This window comes from Erythrolamprus reginae, chromosome 3 (genome assembly GCF_031021105.1).
Source record: "Erythrolamprus reginae isolate rEryReg1 chromosome 3, rEryReg1.hap1, whole genome shotgun sequence".
Taxonomy (NCBI): domain Eukaryota; kingdom Metazoa; phylum Chordata; class Lepidosauria; order Squamata; family Dipsadidae; genus Erythrolamprus; species Erythrolamprus reginae.
This window is the reverse complement of record NC_091952.1, coordinates 178896286-178913021: the sequence shown is the minus strand read 5'-3', so window position 1 is coordinate 178913021 and position 16736 is coordinate 178896286. Positions and strand designations below refer to the sequence as shown.

General features: G+C 35.9%; 1 protein-coding gene across 18 annotated transcripts in view; it reads right to left on the bottom strand.

The window, feature by feature from the left end:
- Nucleotides 1-2036: 2036 nt before the first annotated feature.
- The window catches only part of LOC139164776 (tRNA selenocysteine 1-associated protein 1-like), a 16490-nt gene continuing 1790 nt past the window's right edge, over nt 2037-16736 (bottom strand). For 2 of the 18 annotated variants that reach the window (XM_070747275.1, XM_070747279.1), the window contains exons 2-11: nt 16017-16158; nt 12487-12550; nt 12160-12277; nt 11548-11624; nt 11331-11455; nt 9240-9419; nt 8344-8463; nt 6657-7041; nt 4687-4729; nt 2037-2415 (exon numbers count right to left, since the gene is read on the bottom strand). In XM_070747275.1, the coding sequence (XP_070603376.1) occupies nt 2279-2415; nt 4687-4729; nt 6657-7041; nt 8344-8463; nt 9240-9419; nt 11331-11455; nt 11548-11577 (1020 nt within the window). In that variant the 5' untranslated portion in view covers nt 11578-11624; nt 12160-12277; nt 12487-12550; nt 16017-16158 and the 3' untranslated portion in view covers nt 2037-2278. Of the gene's footprint in view, nt 2416-4686; nt 4730-6656; nt 7042-8343; nt 8464-9239; nt 9420-11330; nt 11456-11547; nt 11746-12159; nt 12281-12486; nt 12551-16016; nt 16159-16736 lie in introns of those variants that run through there. The other 16 variants (XM_070747284.1, XM_070747285.1, XM_070747273.1 and 13 more) reach the window with 10 other exon arrangements.

Sequence of the window (16736 nt, the reverse complement as noted above, 5' to 3'; positions counted from 1 at the left end):
AAATCAGTATCAAAATTCTGGATAAACAACATGCACTGTATCGTTGCTTTATTTAACACATAGAATCAGCATTTTTTTAAAAAAAAATGATATAATTTCAAAGGTTTTTGTAATTTGATCAGTTGTTAGTTTGGAGATATTTTGGCCATCACTATTTACCAAACTGCTTCAATTTGTTGATACTTTAGGACTGCCTTGCATTAATTTCTCACTTTAGTTCATACCAAAAGGGTTAAAATAGGGACTTTAGCACAACCATTCTCAGCGTGCAACATTTCTTGTGCTTCAATTTGGATATATAGAATCAGTTTGTGCTTCATGACCTACCATATCTTTAAAGTGTCTACATCAGCTAAAATTCTGTAAATGGATAGATAACATTTCCCAATAAATTTGCAATTTGTACATTCTCAAAATTCCTCATACAGTGGTACTTCTACTTAAGAACTTAATTTAATTTGAACTTAATTTGTTCTGTGACCAGGATCTTAAATAGAAACATTCTTAAGTAGAAGCAATTTTTCCCATAGGAATCAATGTAAAAGCAAATAGTGCGTGCAAACCCATTAGGAAGGAAATAAAAGCTTCGAATTTGGGTGGGAGAAGGAAGAAGAGAACAGTTGCTGCCGAAGGAAGAAGGTGATGTGAGGGGAATAAAAAAAATCCAAAACTTTTAAGGCTAAAAAAAAAAGGAAAAAAAAAAAGAGAGGGACTCTGAGGCAGCAAGGAGCACGCGCCGCCCATACACCCAGCCCAAGGCTGCCTCCCATACACTGCGCCAGAGAAACTCAGGGGAATGGCAGGAAACTGGCCAGGCCTTTGTGCCGCTCTCAAATTTCCTGGGCTCGGGTTCTTAAGTAGAAAATGGTTCTTAAGTAGAAGCAAAAAAATCTTGAACACCCGGTTCTTATCTAGAAAAGTTCTTAAGTAGAGGCGTTCTTAAGTAGAGGTATCACTGTACTTTTCATTTTTTCCGAATGTAACACATCTCATTAAACCCCAGAAGTTTCATTTTTGCCCGCTTGTTTCTGCAGGTTAATTCAGACCATGGACAGCATTGTTTTCTATAATAATGGTTTCTGCTTAGTATACTCCCAGGTACACTACTCTCGTTCAGGTTTTATGTGCACTCATAAACTCTTGGCACTGGAGAATACAAGTATGATCTAGAAATCTTTTGTTTTTCCCTGGGGGTGCCACCTCCCAGAGTATTGAATTTCTTTTTTGGGGGGGGGAAGCAATTTTGTCAGATGAGCACTCATGGGAAATTAGTTGTTTCCCAATTTCTATACTAATTCAGTATTAAGTTTTTTTAGTTTTTTAATAATTTGTAGGCTTCCAGCTTTGTAGACTTAATCAGCATCAGAGAATCTTTTTCTGAGGTCCGAAGATTTTGCTTTAATTTAGTTTTACTAATCTGTGTTAACAGAGCAGATAACCAGTATTGTTACAGACAGCATGCTTCCTAATTCACATAAGGCATAATTTAAGGAAAGGGACTAGAGCATGCTCATCCCATCTCACATGATAGGATGGACAAATGTCCTTGGGAAAAGGCAATTTGGTAGATAACCTGGCCCTGGGCCACTTAAGGTTTGATTTATATACTTTCTTCCAGCAGCTGAACATAGTACAGTATTCCCTCTATTTATTCCACAACTCTTCTAAGGCTCCAAACTTAGTCTCTTAGCTACAATACGCAATTACATACGTTCACCTAGAATCAGGTTGCACTATGCATTATTGTGTATGATTTATAAATTAAAAATGGGTTTTAAGGGGATGCAGGTAAAATAGCAATCTTTTACTTGATGTTATCTACAGCACAATTTAGATCTCTGGGACATCAGATACTAATAAACACATGTTCTGTATACAGTAGTGTCTTGTATGATGTCAACTTGCCAGATGAATCAAAAGTCCACCTAATTTAATTCCACCTCCACCAGAAATCAACTAAGTTAATGTGCCCCTGAGGAGCTAAATACCACGAGGGAATATCCTTTATGGCAAAATAATACATATTTACAAAAGCGTTTGCAGAAACCAAGTTTTATTATTTACATAAGCAAATCCATATTTAACTCTTTACATTTCCAGAATATTTACATGATTTCAAGATACTGATGAACAAAATTACAAAGGCCATCAAAGCATTGCAAAAAAAATTATAACCCAACACTGTGCTTTAAAATTTAGGATCTAAAGTAATGTAGAAGAAATGTCAATTTAGCACCTTGGTCAAATAGTCATGCTATGGTGTTAACATAAGACACTTTTAGTAAGCAGTAGGGATCTCGGATGTGACTGTGTCCAGAGGTTGCCAATGACAGCTCATAAGTGTGTCAAAAAGTTCTTCACTTCTCACCATAAATTCTCTGTTCATTCTGTGAACATCTATGTTGAGTTGTGGATCTGTTCAAATAAACAAAAATCAGTAAGCAAATCACGACAGGATTGCTGCATTAAAGAAAATCTTTAACATAATACAAACATTCTGATGCCCTTAAGATGTTATGCGCAATAGACTATCTGGTGAACAAGGCCAGTAATGAGAATTGTAGTCCAAAGCACTTGAAGATTACCAAATACCTTTTGTTCCATTTTAAGTACCAAAAATATTGAATATATTCAACACAGAAATTTGGGACACCTGAAACACAAATTTATCATCACTTAACAAATACCTTATTCACTTTTTAAAGGTATTGTTAGATTTTGTTGCTAAAGACTATCTGGCTATCTCCTCTGAAAACAATATATTTAGAAACACTATTGATTTTGAGTTTATGGAGAAAAGAATGAGAAATCTAAAAAAAAGGGGTCTTGTGCTCTGAAAACATTCTGATCTAAAGTGATTTATAACTACAGTAGTCTGGGATGCAACAGATCTTATCCAGGAACCAACATTTTCTTCTAAATCATGTACTTCCACAGGGCATTTTAGTAATTCTCAGAAATAAATCTTCAAACATGAAGTAGTTTAAGGTTCTTTCAAGTGTTTCAACCCTGAAATAGGCTTATTTCTTCCAAGATATTATGTGTAGAACCATTTTAAAGAGTGCTTCCCATTCAGAAGACTTATTTCCAGAAACCCAAAATTGCCACCTGCCCTCATGATTTGGAAGAAATTTGGCATATATATATTTGACAGAAAATGAAAAGGTGGACTTTAGCCAAGACAGTACAATAGACTTCTCTCCTGCAGTACAAATTTCAAAAATATATTAGTCTGATTATACTATTTACTTTCCCCCCTCCCCAAAGCCTTTAGTGGGCTCAATGCAATGTTACTTAGAACACTGCCAATTTCTGTAAAGAATAATGAACTTTATTCTTGGAAACCTGAATTGTAAAACAAATTTTGTAGCTAATGGGAAATGAAATGTTTCTGAAGTATTTTTTAATGTGCAAAATGAAATAGTTCCTCTAGTCTAGAACACTACATTTTCCCTCCATAATGTGTTAATTTATTAAACTGAGGATGTTTTATGACCTGTTGGAAATATACTGCCTAGAGCAAAGAGCACTCAGAACATTACTTGTTCCAGAAACACATGAACCAATAAAGAAAACATAGATTTGGCCCATCCTGAGACAAGCCGAGAGCACTTGAGGAGAAAACAAGACATACTCTTTATATACTCTTAGTTGTTAATACAGTAAAGAAAGTCTTGTAAGGAACAAGTAAAACTTTGCTTATGGATGGCAACCGGGATCAGGAAATCCATTACTAAGTAACATGGTTATAAGGTATGACATGTGATTGTGCCAACAATCTAGCAGCCCCAGTTGTCATCATAAAGTGAATTCAATATGATTGCAGCATTCCACAGTCACATAATCACAATCTGTGACTTTCTGCAATTTTTCCCACTTTGCTTGTTGGAAGATGGCAGTGAAGATCACAAATGGCAATCTCAGGATCATGGGACACTGCAACATTGTAATTGTGAGCTAGTTGCTAAGCATCCGAACTATGATCATGTGACAGCATGGACACTATGATGGTTGTAACTACAAGGACATAAGTCCCCCTCATTCGGTGCCATTGTAACTTTAAAAGGTGGCGGCATAAGACATTATTAAATAAAAACTATCTAAGTACAAATTATGCAGAAAAATTAAGATTGGCTCAACAATCAACAGATTGTTTAATACTGTATTAAGCCTAGTTCAACTATCCATAATTTACTGAAATAAGTAGGCTTATAGAAGATAAACAATTATCTATGGCTTATGCTAAAGCTGACTTTACATAAAACAGCATAAGTGAAATCAAGTAACTTTAGTTAGTATGCCATGTAAACTCAGGCATGTAACAATGTACAACCTCTGCTCAACCTTCATGCTCATTTTTATGTTCTCAACAAGATTCAGATACATAAAGACTGGATAGATTATAATGCAGTTAATTTTAGACAGCTACCATAGCAAACAATATTTGAAAGATATTCTCCCAGATTACTACACCCTTCCCTGGTACAGAACTGAAGGGATTGGATACTATAGCCTAGAGGTTAATTCTTTGCCTTACAAGACAAAGGTTGCAAGTTCAAGTCCCAGTGAAGGTATGGCTAGCTGACGAGGCCAAAATAAGGCCGGAAGTAGATCTATCCTAGTCTCCCTTAATTTTTAAATTCAGCAAAAACCCGTGACAAATATTAATATATATATATATATTACCTTCTGTTATTAGATCATCATTTAAAATCATACCACAGGTATCCTAAACAACAAAAAAGAATTTATCATTAAAAAAAAAACTTTTTGCAGTGAAGAAAAAACCAAGTCCCATACATATTCACTCTTTCAGCGCAGATGAGACAAATATACACATATACACATCTCCTGACTTGCATGCTCTTCTTGCCTCCTACATATTCAGAGGCATTTCACGTTTCAGTTTTATTTTCCACTAATCCTGGTTTGTCACTTTAAAAAACCAGGCTGTAGACAAAAATGTTAAACTGATGTTAACAGATTTAAAACTAAAAATTGGTTCATCAAAAAATTGGAAAAGTGATAGCAAGAGAAATGTGTAATTTCTTGTAAAACAACATTTTCACACTAGTGAGAGAAGTTATATTTTACAAGGTAGTAACATTCTTAGGTAATCTTTGTAGCCTTTCTATTTATAGTATAGTACAATGGGATTTCTTTTGGTAAACCACCTACATGTTTTAGAAGTTTTGTATTGTTTCTGAGGGTCTAAATAAGAAACATAGAAACTTGATAGCGGAAAAAAAACCTCATGGTCCACCTAGTCAGCCCTTATACAATTTCCTATATTTTATCTTAGGATGGATATATGTTTATCCCAGGTATGTTTATCCCACATCTGCTGGAAGTTTGTTCCAAGCATCTACCACTCTTTCAGTAAAATAATATTTTCTCATGTTACTTCTGATCTTTCTCCCAACTAACCTCAGATTGTGCCTCCTTGTTCTTGTGTTCACTTTCCTATTAAAAACACTTCCCTCCTGAATCTTATTTAATCCTTTTAACATATGCCACCCCCCTTTCCCTTCTGTCCTCCAGACTATACAGATTGAGTTCATTAAGTCTTTCCTGATACGTTTTATGCTTAAAACCTTCCACCATTTTTGTAGCCTGTCTTTGGACCCGTTCAATTTTATCAATATCTTTTTGTAGGTGAAGTCTACAGAACTGAACACAGTATTCCAAATGTGGTCTCACCATCGCTCTCTACAGTGGGATCACAATCTCCCTCTTCCTGCTTGTTATGCCTCTAGCTGTGCAGCCAAGCATTCTATTTGTTTTCTCTACCGCCTTACCGCACTGTTCATTTCTATTAATTCTTATTGCCTTTAGTGTTTGTTATTTGCTTGTTTTTGTATTGTTTATTTTTTGTAATCTTCATATAAAAACAGTGATTCTGTAAGAAAATTTCATAAATGTAATACTAAATTTAGGATCTTACAGAGTGTTTGTAGAAATTCCATGACTTTTGCCAAGTTTCCTTATCTTAATCTCTCCTGATTCTTCAAATATTTAATTTTTAAAAAAGGAGTGAGGGAAGCTGACATGTTTAAAAACTGAAGCACCACTTTTGAGGGGATTAGGAGGATTAGAAACTTTAATGAATGAGGAAGCAATAGTGTGTATTCCTTGGTAGAAGATTCAATGCCTTTTAGAAAGTGTATTGGGTGAGCTGAGAATGTGGTTTTGGAAGTATTTTGCCTAGATGAAGGAAAATATTGAGCAGTGTTTATTTATGAAGAACTATCTTTGACTTTAAACTTATCTTCAATTTTTTTAATCGTTTCCTGCTCACTGTGACAGTTACACAAATGAGCAAAACACCCTTTTAAAAAAGAAATGGACATCACTATCTTAAATTCAAACATCTTACAGAAATATAGGCCTAAGAACCATTGATCCAGAACCCTTTTAATATCTCCATTTTAAAATTTAAGTTATTGCAGTTGAAGATATCGAAAAGCAGCCAACACATTTAAAACATTAAAAAAATAACTTATGAATCCTGGCGTTTCCAAAAATTTTGAAATTCAGAACTTGTAAATTTCAACTAGTAAACTAGGAATAATGAGAGTTAAACTCCAACATCTCTGAAAGACAACGGGTCATCAAGGCACTGCTAAGAAAAAATAGTTTTAATTTTATGTGAATACCTGAAATAAAGCTGGATTCATTGCTTGTTGTCCCATATTTCCAGTATGCTGCATCCTTTCATAAGATGCGTAATTATAATTATAATCACTATAGTCAGCATTATAATCTGCATATTCAGGATATTCTCCATACTCAGGATATTCATAGCGTTCACCAAAACGAGAACCAAATCGCTCTGCGTAACGTTCAGGAAAACGGTCACCAAAATGCTCAGGGTAACGTTCAGAAAAACGATCACTAAAACGGCTACTTCGCTCAAAACGCTCATAGCGATCAAATCGGTCATAGCGTTCATTTCTATCATACTGGCGGTAATAGTTTTGATAGTCTTGGTAATAGTCATTATAGCTATAGGGCTGGTACCTTTGAAATTCTGCTTTCAGTCTAAAATGCAAAGGGGAAAGATTAAGTCATAATTTCTAAAGAGCATTGTTTACAACTGAATAGTGAAAATCCTATTTTTTTAAAAAAAGCTGCCACAAGTAACACTACTATTATTTCAAATAGCAAAAATCCTACTTTCTCCTAAGTATTTCTTCTGTTTCCATTTTCTTTCACCCACATTAACTTTGCTTGGCACACATTTATGCAAACTATTTATGGAAATCAAATTACACATTTAAGATAATAAATGTGAAAAAACATTATACAAGAGATTCTCAAAGTTTCTTGATCCACAGTATAAGACACACCTTTTTCCTCCCTAAAAGAAACTGAAAATTCAGGTGTGTCTTACACTCTAAATATAGCTTTTTTCGAAGCTTTTTTCCCTCAGCCCTAACTAGGTGATAATGATCTTCCTATCTCTTACCTTGCAGGTTCTTTCATTGTTACTCTTTGCGAAGAATGTTTTCCAAGCCCTAAATCTTTGCAGGTTTTTTTCCATTGCTCTACTTGCTTTAAATGTTTCTTTCCAGCTCTAACCAGGTACTAATGATTTCACCAAGTCTTATTGGCTTGCAAGCTATTTCATTATTACTCTCTCTGAATAAGTTTTTTTTAAGCCCTAACCAGGCGATAAAATAATGTGCTGGAGCTGACCAGACTAACAATGCTAGCCAGAGGAACATCTGGTAAGTAGATTTTTCCCTATTTTTCTCCCCAAAAACTAAGGTGTGTCTTATACTAAAAAAAAAAAGGTATATGCTGTATTTTTCTTAAATAAAAAGTATTCACTGAATTTTGGGGACAAAAAGAGCTTTATATTTTTGTTTACATTGGATACATTGTTTCCTTAATGTAAAAGGTAATCATAGAATTAATTCTAAAATTATTGTGACAAAGTTTGAACATTCATATGTATTATACATAAAAATATGACATTACAATTTTATTTTTATCCAATCAAATTAAAAATAAGCAAGCAAATAAATTCAAATATCATTAAGGAAGAGGAGAAAGGAATTCAAGTGGCAGTAGAACAACTTAAAACATCCAAATCTCTAGTGGAACATGTTATGGACCCTGGTTACTTAACGTGACTTTGCAAAGAATTAATATGTACTGTATTAGTTCACTAAAAAAACCCTGACCTTATACATTGACTGCTTCATAATAACTGTATTATTAGGAAAGCAAAACATTTTGAAATATTTTAAGAAATTAAAATATTTTCATAATTAGATACAATGGCAATTTCATAAGGGATGTGTAACATAAAACATTTATTAATTTAGCATCGATTACCTTTTAGAAATTCCTAAAGTCAATCGAATTCGTTTTCCACCTAGACCAGGTGCATTCTGACAATCTTGCAGTGCTCTCATCATATCACCTTCATCAGAAAATCTGACAAAACCATAACCTCTGAGGAGTTTTAAAAGACAAACTTTAATGATATTGCCAAAACAGCACACATAACATTATCAATTATATTTTCACTGCACTACGAATAGTTATTAAGAATATCATTAAAATAACACATTTAGGGCATGTTAAGCCAACCTTTGTCTAAGACTGCCCACATTTGTGACATTAATTCTACTGAAGAAAATGATTTCATACCATCTATAAACAAAAATACCATTTAATTGTACCTGATTGCAAATAACATGTACTCATTTCTACACTATATTCGAATCATTTCAAATACGAGAAACTATTCTATTATGCATTTTGCATTTAGTTATAAAATTATCACATCTGAGTTTTATAAGGAGAGCCTGTACTGCCATCAAAGGCTTGGGGGGGGGGGAGGAGATATCGGGGATGACAACAAATGGGCAATCAAACAACATATGAACGTGATGACAAAATTGTGAGGGGGGGAAAGACAGATTGATGAAGAGCAGGAGCTCAGAACCAGTTTGTGCCAGCATCCAAGGCCAACCACCTGGAGAAAAAATGAGGATTACCCATAAACACCTGTTTTCTCAAAACAGGCCAGTGATGGCAAACCTTTTTTTTGTTTGCGTGTCAAAGGAGGTGTGGGCATGCGCTGCCCACAGCCATTTTCTCCACCCCTGCGCATGTGCATCCCCCCACGCTGCCCCCTGTGCATATTTAGGTTTTGATGTGATTGAGAAATATGTATTGCACAAGCATGCGCGCGCACACATACACACTAATTCATAACACACTACCTGGAATATCCCAGCAGATCTGTGGCCACTTTACAGTCTATACATGAGGGATACTTTTTGAAAAAAAAGTCATACAGCAAAAAGTCATCCACTTCAGGGGTTATTTCTCCTACAAATATTGCAAATTCAGGCCTGGTATATTCTCCTGCCCTAACAAATTCTTGCCTTACAAATTCTGGCCTGGAAGAAATTAGAAGAAAAAACATGATTAATCATCTTACAATGTAAACCTCAGAACCCTGTCTCCACTAGATTACTTTCCAGTGAATATAGCTCGGAATACCTACCTAGGATTGATCCAGCCAATACTTGTTTGTCCTTATTCATGGTGCATCACTAGCACCATACACAGAAAAAAGTATCTTGGTCATGTCTGAACAATATTCCTCTTTATTTTTTTTTAAAAAGCAACCAGACTGAAGAAATCCACTTTAATCCTATGCAGATAAACTTGGCTAGTGCTAATTTCAGTTATAAGCAGATCATGGATAATATAATAGGCCTTGTTCTTTCTGTAACTCAAAACAGCCTTCCTCAGTGCACTTAATCCAAATATTATTACCAATATTTATAAGAGAAGGTACCATTTTAAAAAACTTGCTTCTCAACAATTTCTTCAAAATGACCAAACACAACAAATTTAAAGGTTAGTGGGGCACTTAATGAAATTGTATTTTTCTTTTTATTTGCTTGTTGGGGTAATGTCCTGGTAAATGGATTCATCTATGAAGTTTCTTAAAATTATAAAAAAACTAATTTGCCCAATTTACCTTCTTCGGGTAATTTTTTTTTCTTTTGAATTTTCAAATTTAGCTACAGCTTGGGATTTTCTGATAGGAGTCATTAAAATATTAAACAGGTTCAACGTTCTCAGTTCAAAGTTAGCAGGAAATGCATTTAATCTGAACCCCTTAAAATTAAAAAAAGAGTAAAAATAAACACTCTCCCTACATTTTAAATTATCTACTAATTCTATTTTGTTTTGCTTACACTTTGAAACTTTCCACTCAGATCAGCTTGTGAAATATTTTGATGTCTTTTTATGAGTTATTCAGCACTTGTGTATCTAACACAAAGATGTTTTTATATTCCCAATTCTAACTTTGTTTAAAAAGACAAAGGGATCAATTAATAGAAGCATATACAATAGAACCATGCCTTTTATATTTTAAATTAACCATTTTCCAAAACACTGTATTAAGTACTAGTTTTTTTGAACCGAACAGTAAACATGTACATATATACATACATTTTTAGCTTAATATGTCAGCAAACATACTAAGTAATGACAATTTAATACATACATCCTATCTACATACTCCATTCAGTTGAAGGATGAATAACAAGTAATCTTCAAATAGTTTTATCGTTAATTCTCCTGGCAAACAGAAAATTTGGTAACTTACTTGTGATTGTTTGAATCTAATTAGAAACTATATTTCTTGTTTCTATGACATTAAATAAAACTCCACAGCTTAATTTATGGAAACAAATGATGCTTGCCAATATCTTGCAATGACCTTCATTTCTAATTCAGATCCCAACTGTGATGCTATTAATAGGCTTCTTGGCTTTCTAACACTGGCAAGGCTATTGTGAATTTTCAGCATGCAGCCTCCAAAATGAAGTTTATATAATGCAGAATGTAGCAAAACCTTCAGCACTGAAGAAAAAAGGTCCAACAGAAAAATCACATTTTATGTAACACCAAGAAGGTAAAATTAAGAAACCTTCTGAGAAGCAGTAATCAACCCCAAAGGGCCAAATGCAGCCATCGCGCTGAGTAGTTCTCCAGATGCTTGTCGAATATTTGCCTAGTGCTTTTTTGACTTACTTCATGTCACATTTTTTTCCAGTTCGTTTCCTCTGAACTTTTGAAAGCTACTAACTAAATTTAACACTTCTGTACAACTGCCTTACTTTTTTTTTAATTTTTAAACTATGTGATGAGCAGCTTTTCAATTCACAAAGCTTTAAAAAGAATCTGAACTATTGAGTGTGTTGGTTCTGATTAACTTCTCACTACTTGATTTAGGTATTATATACAGACAAGAGCCAGTTTTTTTCTTGTCAGTTTCAAGATTTCTTCACCTGCTTGGAATACTAGTAAAATCTGGTCTTCCTGCTCTTGCTTTACTCTTTTTCTTCCGTTTTTTGTGGGGGGATCTCCACCACAGAGGCAGGCTTTCTTTTTTGGCCTTTCCCACTGTATCCTGCTAGAATGAAAAACAGTTATACAGTATTTCATCTCAATTAAATGCCACCCTCCCTCTCCCGATCACCACCTTGGTGATTTCCCCATATTCACCTTTCCCTTGACAGAAGCCTGGGGTCCCATCTCTCCCTCCGCCTCCCATGAGGGAAAGCAGCCTCTGGGGAAAATGCCTGGCAAAAATAACAGAGCCAAAGGATTGTATGAAAAGCCATATTCCCCTGACTTAGTCAAGCTGGCTATCGGAGTTACTGCTTTTCACACCAACATTTTGACTCCCTCGGCTTCCTTCATTAAAAAAGGGTTAATAATTAGAGGCTGACCGAGCGTGTCATTTAATTTTTTTTTTAACAAAAGGACCCTGCTTATTCATTTAGAGAAACTATTGCAGAAAAAGGTGTAGAGCTGGGTCACCCTTTCTGTTCATTTAAATATAGAAAACGGACTTGGGGCTCTTCTGTAGTAGACTATTGGCCAGTATCTCAAGGAAATTGTCTAGAATAATACAACAGCACAGCCGAAGGAACTCATGTCGGGTTTTCACAACAGTAACATGCAAGTGACAAAAAGTGTCACATTAAAAAAAAATAAAATAAAAAAAGCCAGCAGAGGCAACTATATGGGAAGGAAAAGGGGAGGAGGCCATAACCAAAGGTAAAATCCCACCGCAGGGATACAGATTCAACATTTTTATTAAATTTTACTTACATGACTGGTAGTAGTTCCAATGAAGGTATCTTAAATAGTGAGTGTTATAGGAAAGTCCCACCACAAGAACTCACTGTGCAACAGTGCAGAAAGCAAAGTTTCGTGTTCTGTCCCCAAGCTGCTTCAGTTGGTGTAATTAAGGATTTCACAGCAAGGGAGAACAATTTGTCAGAAATTTATCTGAGGGAAATATGTGGCTAAAAACCCATCATCCCTTCCCCAGGAGTACTGGGTTCAAGTCTGCCATTTGCCAAGAATTATGGGCAAGGTTGCTTTTCCCCCAAATTAGCTAATAAGGTTAATTGCATTCCTATCAAATTATCTTACCTGGCTAGCCATTGTAAAAAGCTATCTTCGCAAGAAAAAGAAGTCTGTAGCAGCTGTTCTGATGCTGTATACATATAAAAAAAGATAAGGTTTCATGTAAGTAAGTCAGATACACACTTTTGCACATCAGCAGAGCAACCCTCAATGTCCATGATGTCACTGTACCCGAAACAACCACAATGCTCCATACCAGATGTCTGCTTCCTCTGATTTGAACCCAAGTCTTCTATTTTCTAGCCTGGTGCCTTAACCACTATCTTAAGCTGGCTTTCATAAGCATAATGAATATTATGCAAATTACGTACATCTTTTCCCGCTTATCTTTAATTTTTGTTAAATTATAATATAATAAGCCCTTATTCATTGCAATTGGTTTTGACATGGTAGCATCTGAATTCACGGAATGCACTCTGCATTTTTTTTAGTAGAATTATTTAATCATTTGAATTTATTCTAAACATTGTCAAAATTATTAAATAAATAAGCTTGTAGCTGCTTAAAAACAATTTTAACATCATGGAAATTCTTATATCACAACCAATGTACTATGCCCTCTCAGAATCATTCTACATAATATAGCCTTGTCTTAATCTTTAAAGTACTAAGATACAATCATTATACATTTCACATTAAACATAACTATTATGTTATTATATCATAATCTTTGGCATCACTTAGGCAGTAAAACAAGTTAATGCCATTTTGGCAATGCACGCCACTATCAACACGTACTCCATTTTGCAAAGTTGTAGAGCATCTGGGCATTTTTCTTATGTTGAAAAAAATCATGCAGTGTTTAATAAAAACACGCTCAATTGCTAAGGATAGTGCAGTTTGCTTGAACTATAATTAGCAAACTGCTAAGGATAAAGATAGTCCTCAACTTACAACCATAACTGAGACCAAACTTTTTGTTAAGTGAGACATTTAAGTTGCGTTTTGCCCCATTTTACCACCTTTCTTGATACTGTTAAGTGGAGATGAAACCATGGATCATATGATAAATGTGAATCAATTGCCAAGCATACAAATGTTGATGTGACCATGGGGATGCTGCAATGGTAGAGTGAAAAACAGCTGTAAGTCACTTTTTTCAGTGCCATTGTAACTTTGAACCAGGGGTGGGTTCCATTTACCTTCCCTATTGGTTAGCATTACAACATAAGTGGTGTTTTATGTGCATGCACTCATTTGTGTACCCCCTTCACATTGTGCAAATGATCCTCTGCATGCACAGAAGCCTCTACACATGCACAGAGGGTTCTTTGCTGGCCACGGCGTCTTGAGAACTGATTCAGGCCCCTGCTGCTGGTTTGGCAAGCGGGTGCAAATTTCTGCCACCATTACATGCGAACCAGTCCAAACTGGCAGCAACCCCACCACTCCTTTCAATGAACAATAAATGAAATGTGGTAAGTCAAGAACTACCTGCAATGCAATTTGCTAGTAATAGTTGTAACTCACCAGTTACAACTGTCTATATAACTTACTGTTCTTTGTTGTAGTGTTATTTAAAACATTTTTTAAAGAATTTAACAGCAGCCCTAATGTCTAAATATCACTGGAGGTAGTCCTTTTTTAATGACCATTCATTAGCAACCAAAAGTTATGACACTGAACAAATGGTAATTAAAAACTGATGTGCCATGCAAAGATTTTAGAATAAATATAAAACAAGGTTCTCTGTGAAGCTGTCTCTTTAGGTGTTGTTTCACTGCCCAAGGTTTTTTTTAGAAAAGAAATGTTGGCAAAGCCAGATTGGTGGACATGTGGTAATACAGTGGTCCCTTGCCATTTTGCGGTTCACCTATCACGGACTCGCTGCATCGCGGGTTGCTGCCCCCCCAGATTCCAGACCCCCCCTCCACAAGCCAATCCAGAGGCAGGGAGCCCCCACCCCAGCCATACAAAAGGAGACCCTCCGAATCCCTAGATGGCGCCTAGGTTTGAAAGCATGCACTTGGGCAGCACCCCCTCCCTCCCTGGCCACTTTGCAAAGGCGGACCAGTACTGTGAGGCATTTCCTGCACGTTCACCTGTTGGATCTGCCCGGCCGCCAACGCTGCTGCAGCCCCCCCCCCCCCCCCGGAGCCTGTCGACACCAGCGGGGAACTTCTAAAAATTTGGCCCGGCCTTGCAGAGGAAACTGCGGCACGCATCTCGCGCCCTCTGCTGGCTCTGCGACCCGGCCAGGGCTCAGCATCTTTGTGTGCGGTGCTCCAGGGGCCGCCGCACAACGGCCCGGCCAGGTAGACCCAAGGCTCTGGGAAGGGTATGTGGAATCTTGAGAGGTAAAGAGAGACAGCGGCGGCGGCAACTGCTGAGGCAGCTCCGGCAGCTTCCCTTCAAGGAGCAGCAGCCCAGAAAGATAGAGGCAGAGAGACAAGGGAAGTGAGGGACAATGTGTGGAGAGAGAAAATCCTACATGCGGATTTTCGTTTATCACGGATGGTTCTGGAATGTAACACCCGCAATAAATGAGGGATCACTGTATATTCTTTCAGCACTGGTGAACCTACATGAAAGTCTAGAGAAGAATTTTAATTAGGAGGCCACTAGTTTACATAACAACTGAAAGGTTTAAATCAAATAAAAGAATTGTGGGTTGGATTTTACTAAAAACGAATTAGAAATCTTACTCTGTGGTAGTGATAAGCATATTATTGCTAAGATTTATAAAATGTTATCGGAAATTGAATTTGGAAAATGAACATGAAAAACATTGTGATTTAGCAGGCAATGAATTTTAGATATAATGTGATGCTTGAACAATATCAGAAGTGTAAAAACAAGGGAGGAACTTTTACCATTTATGGTAGACATGTGATAAAGCAATGAATTTTGGAGTCAGATTCATATTATAATACAGAAATTCTTTTAAAAATAAAAAAAATGAAATCAGAAACTTTTCTTTTGGGTTTAATGGAAAAAGACTTGGGAGAAAAAATTTGGAATTTTAATCCTATATATATGTTGACAGCAGCAAGACTATTAAGAGCTGCTGGCTTTCATGCAGTTTCCCCTTCAGCAGTTGGAGAAAAGAATGAAGGACAGTAGCAGTTTTCTGGGAAGGTACCAGAGTGCAGGACAACCAAAAGAGAAATGGGAAATAGACAGTTGAGGTGAGTTGGAAGTGGAAGTGAATTGCAGGACAGAAGGAGAAGGCCTGGACTAACAACTGCACCACCAGAACTGTGTAAGCAGTGCAGTCACAACTTTCACTTAACAATTGCTTCAAGAAATCCCAATCCCAATCGGGCCATTAAGAGAGAGGACTACCTGAACCCTGCTTTCTATAAAAACACAGTACTCTGAACCAAACTGTAATTCTATATCTATCCATTATCTTCATTTAATATAATAATATCTGGTCTAAATACATTACAGTATACAAAAATTCACTTACAATAAAACTGCAGTTGTAAAATATAAAATTATAACTGAGTTACATCTATTTTCTTCAGTGTAAAAGCCATTTTCAATTTTTAAAAAATGTTTCACATTTTATAAATACCAATTCTGCTACTTACCAATTTGTCAAATATAAAAACTTAACAAATTAAAATAATTTAGCTGCAGAAGGTGGCAAGTACCAGAACAAGGGGAGATCTTGCCTCTTCTAAACTGAAGTAAGAGCAGTACTTTCTTCCTCTAAGGTTGTTCAAGATTTCACTACAATAAAAACAAATAGTATAAGAATTAGAAAAAAACATTTTCAGAATACAATTTGTGTTGAACTTAATTATTGAACTTACTAGGCAAAAATAGATTATAATAAAGCCTTCCCTCCTTCCGAGGTGGGTAAAATGAGGACCCACATTGTGGGGGCAATATGCTGGCTCTGTTAAAAAGTGCTGTTGCTAACATGTTGTAAGCTGCTCTGAGTCTAAGGAGAAGGGTGGCATTTAAAAAAAAATTGAATAAATAAAATTTTTTGCACAGCTGGTTCAAACGTCAACCTTAATATGATTGGTTTAGCAAAGGGGCAGACATTTTTGTGAACATGTTCCAGGTTCCAATGTCTGCAGAAAATACAGCTGGTAGTACCAATAGCCCTGAAAGGTGCCAACCCAAAAATATTTTTTCAAGGAAAAAGAGTGTTGTTTCTTTTTTTTAATCTGCCAAATTTCAAATACATTAAAAGAATACAAATCTCAATGCCAAATAAAAGGTGGCAATTTTTCATTCATTTTAAATTAGTAAATAATTGGAGTATGAATTTTTCGCATTCTGAGAAAAACAGGCCTAGA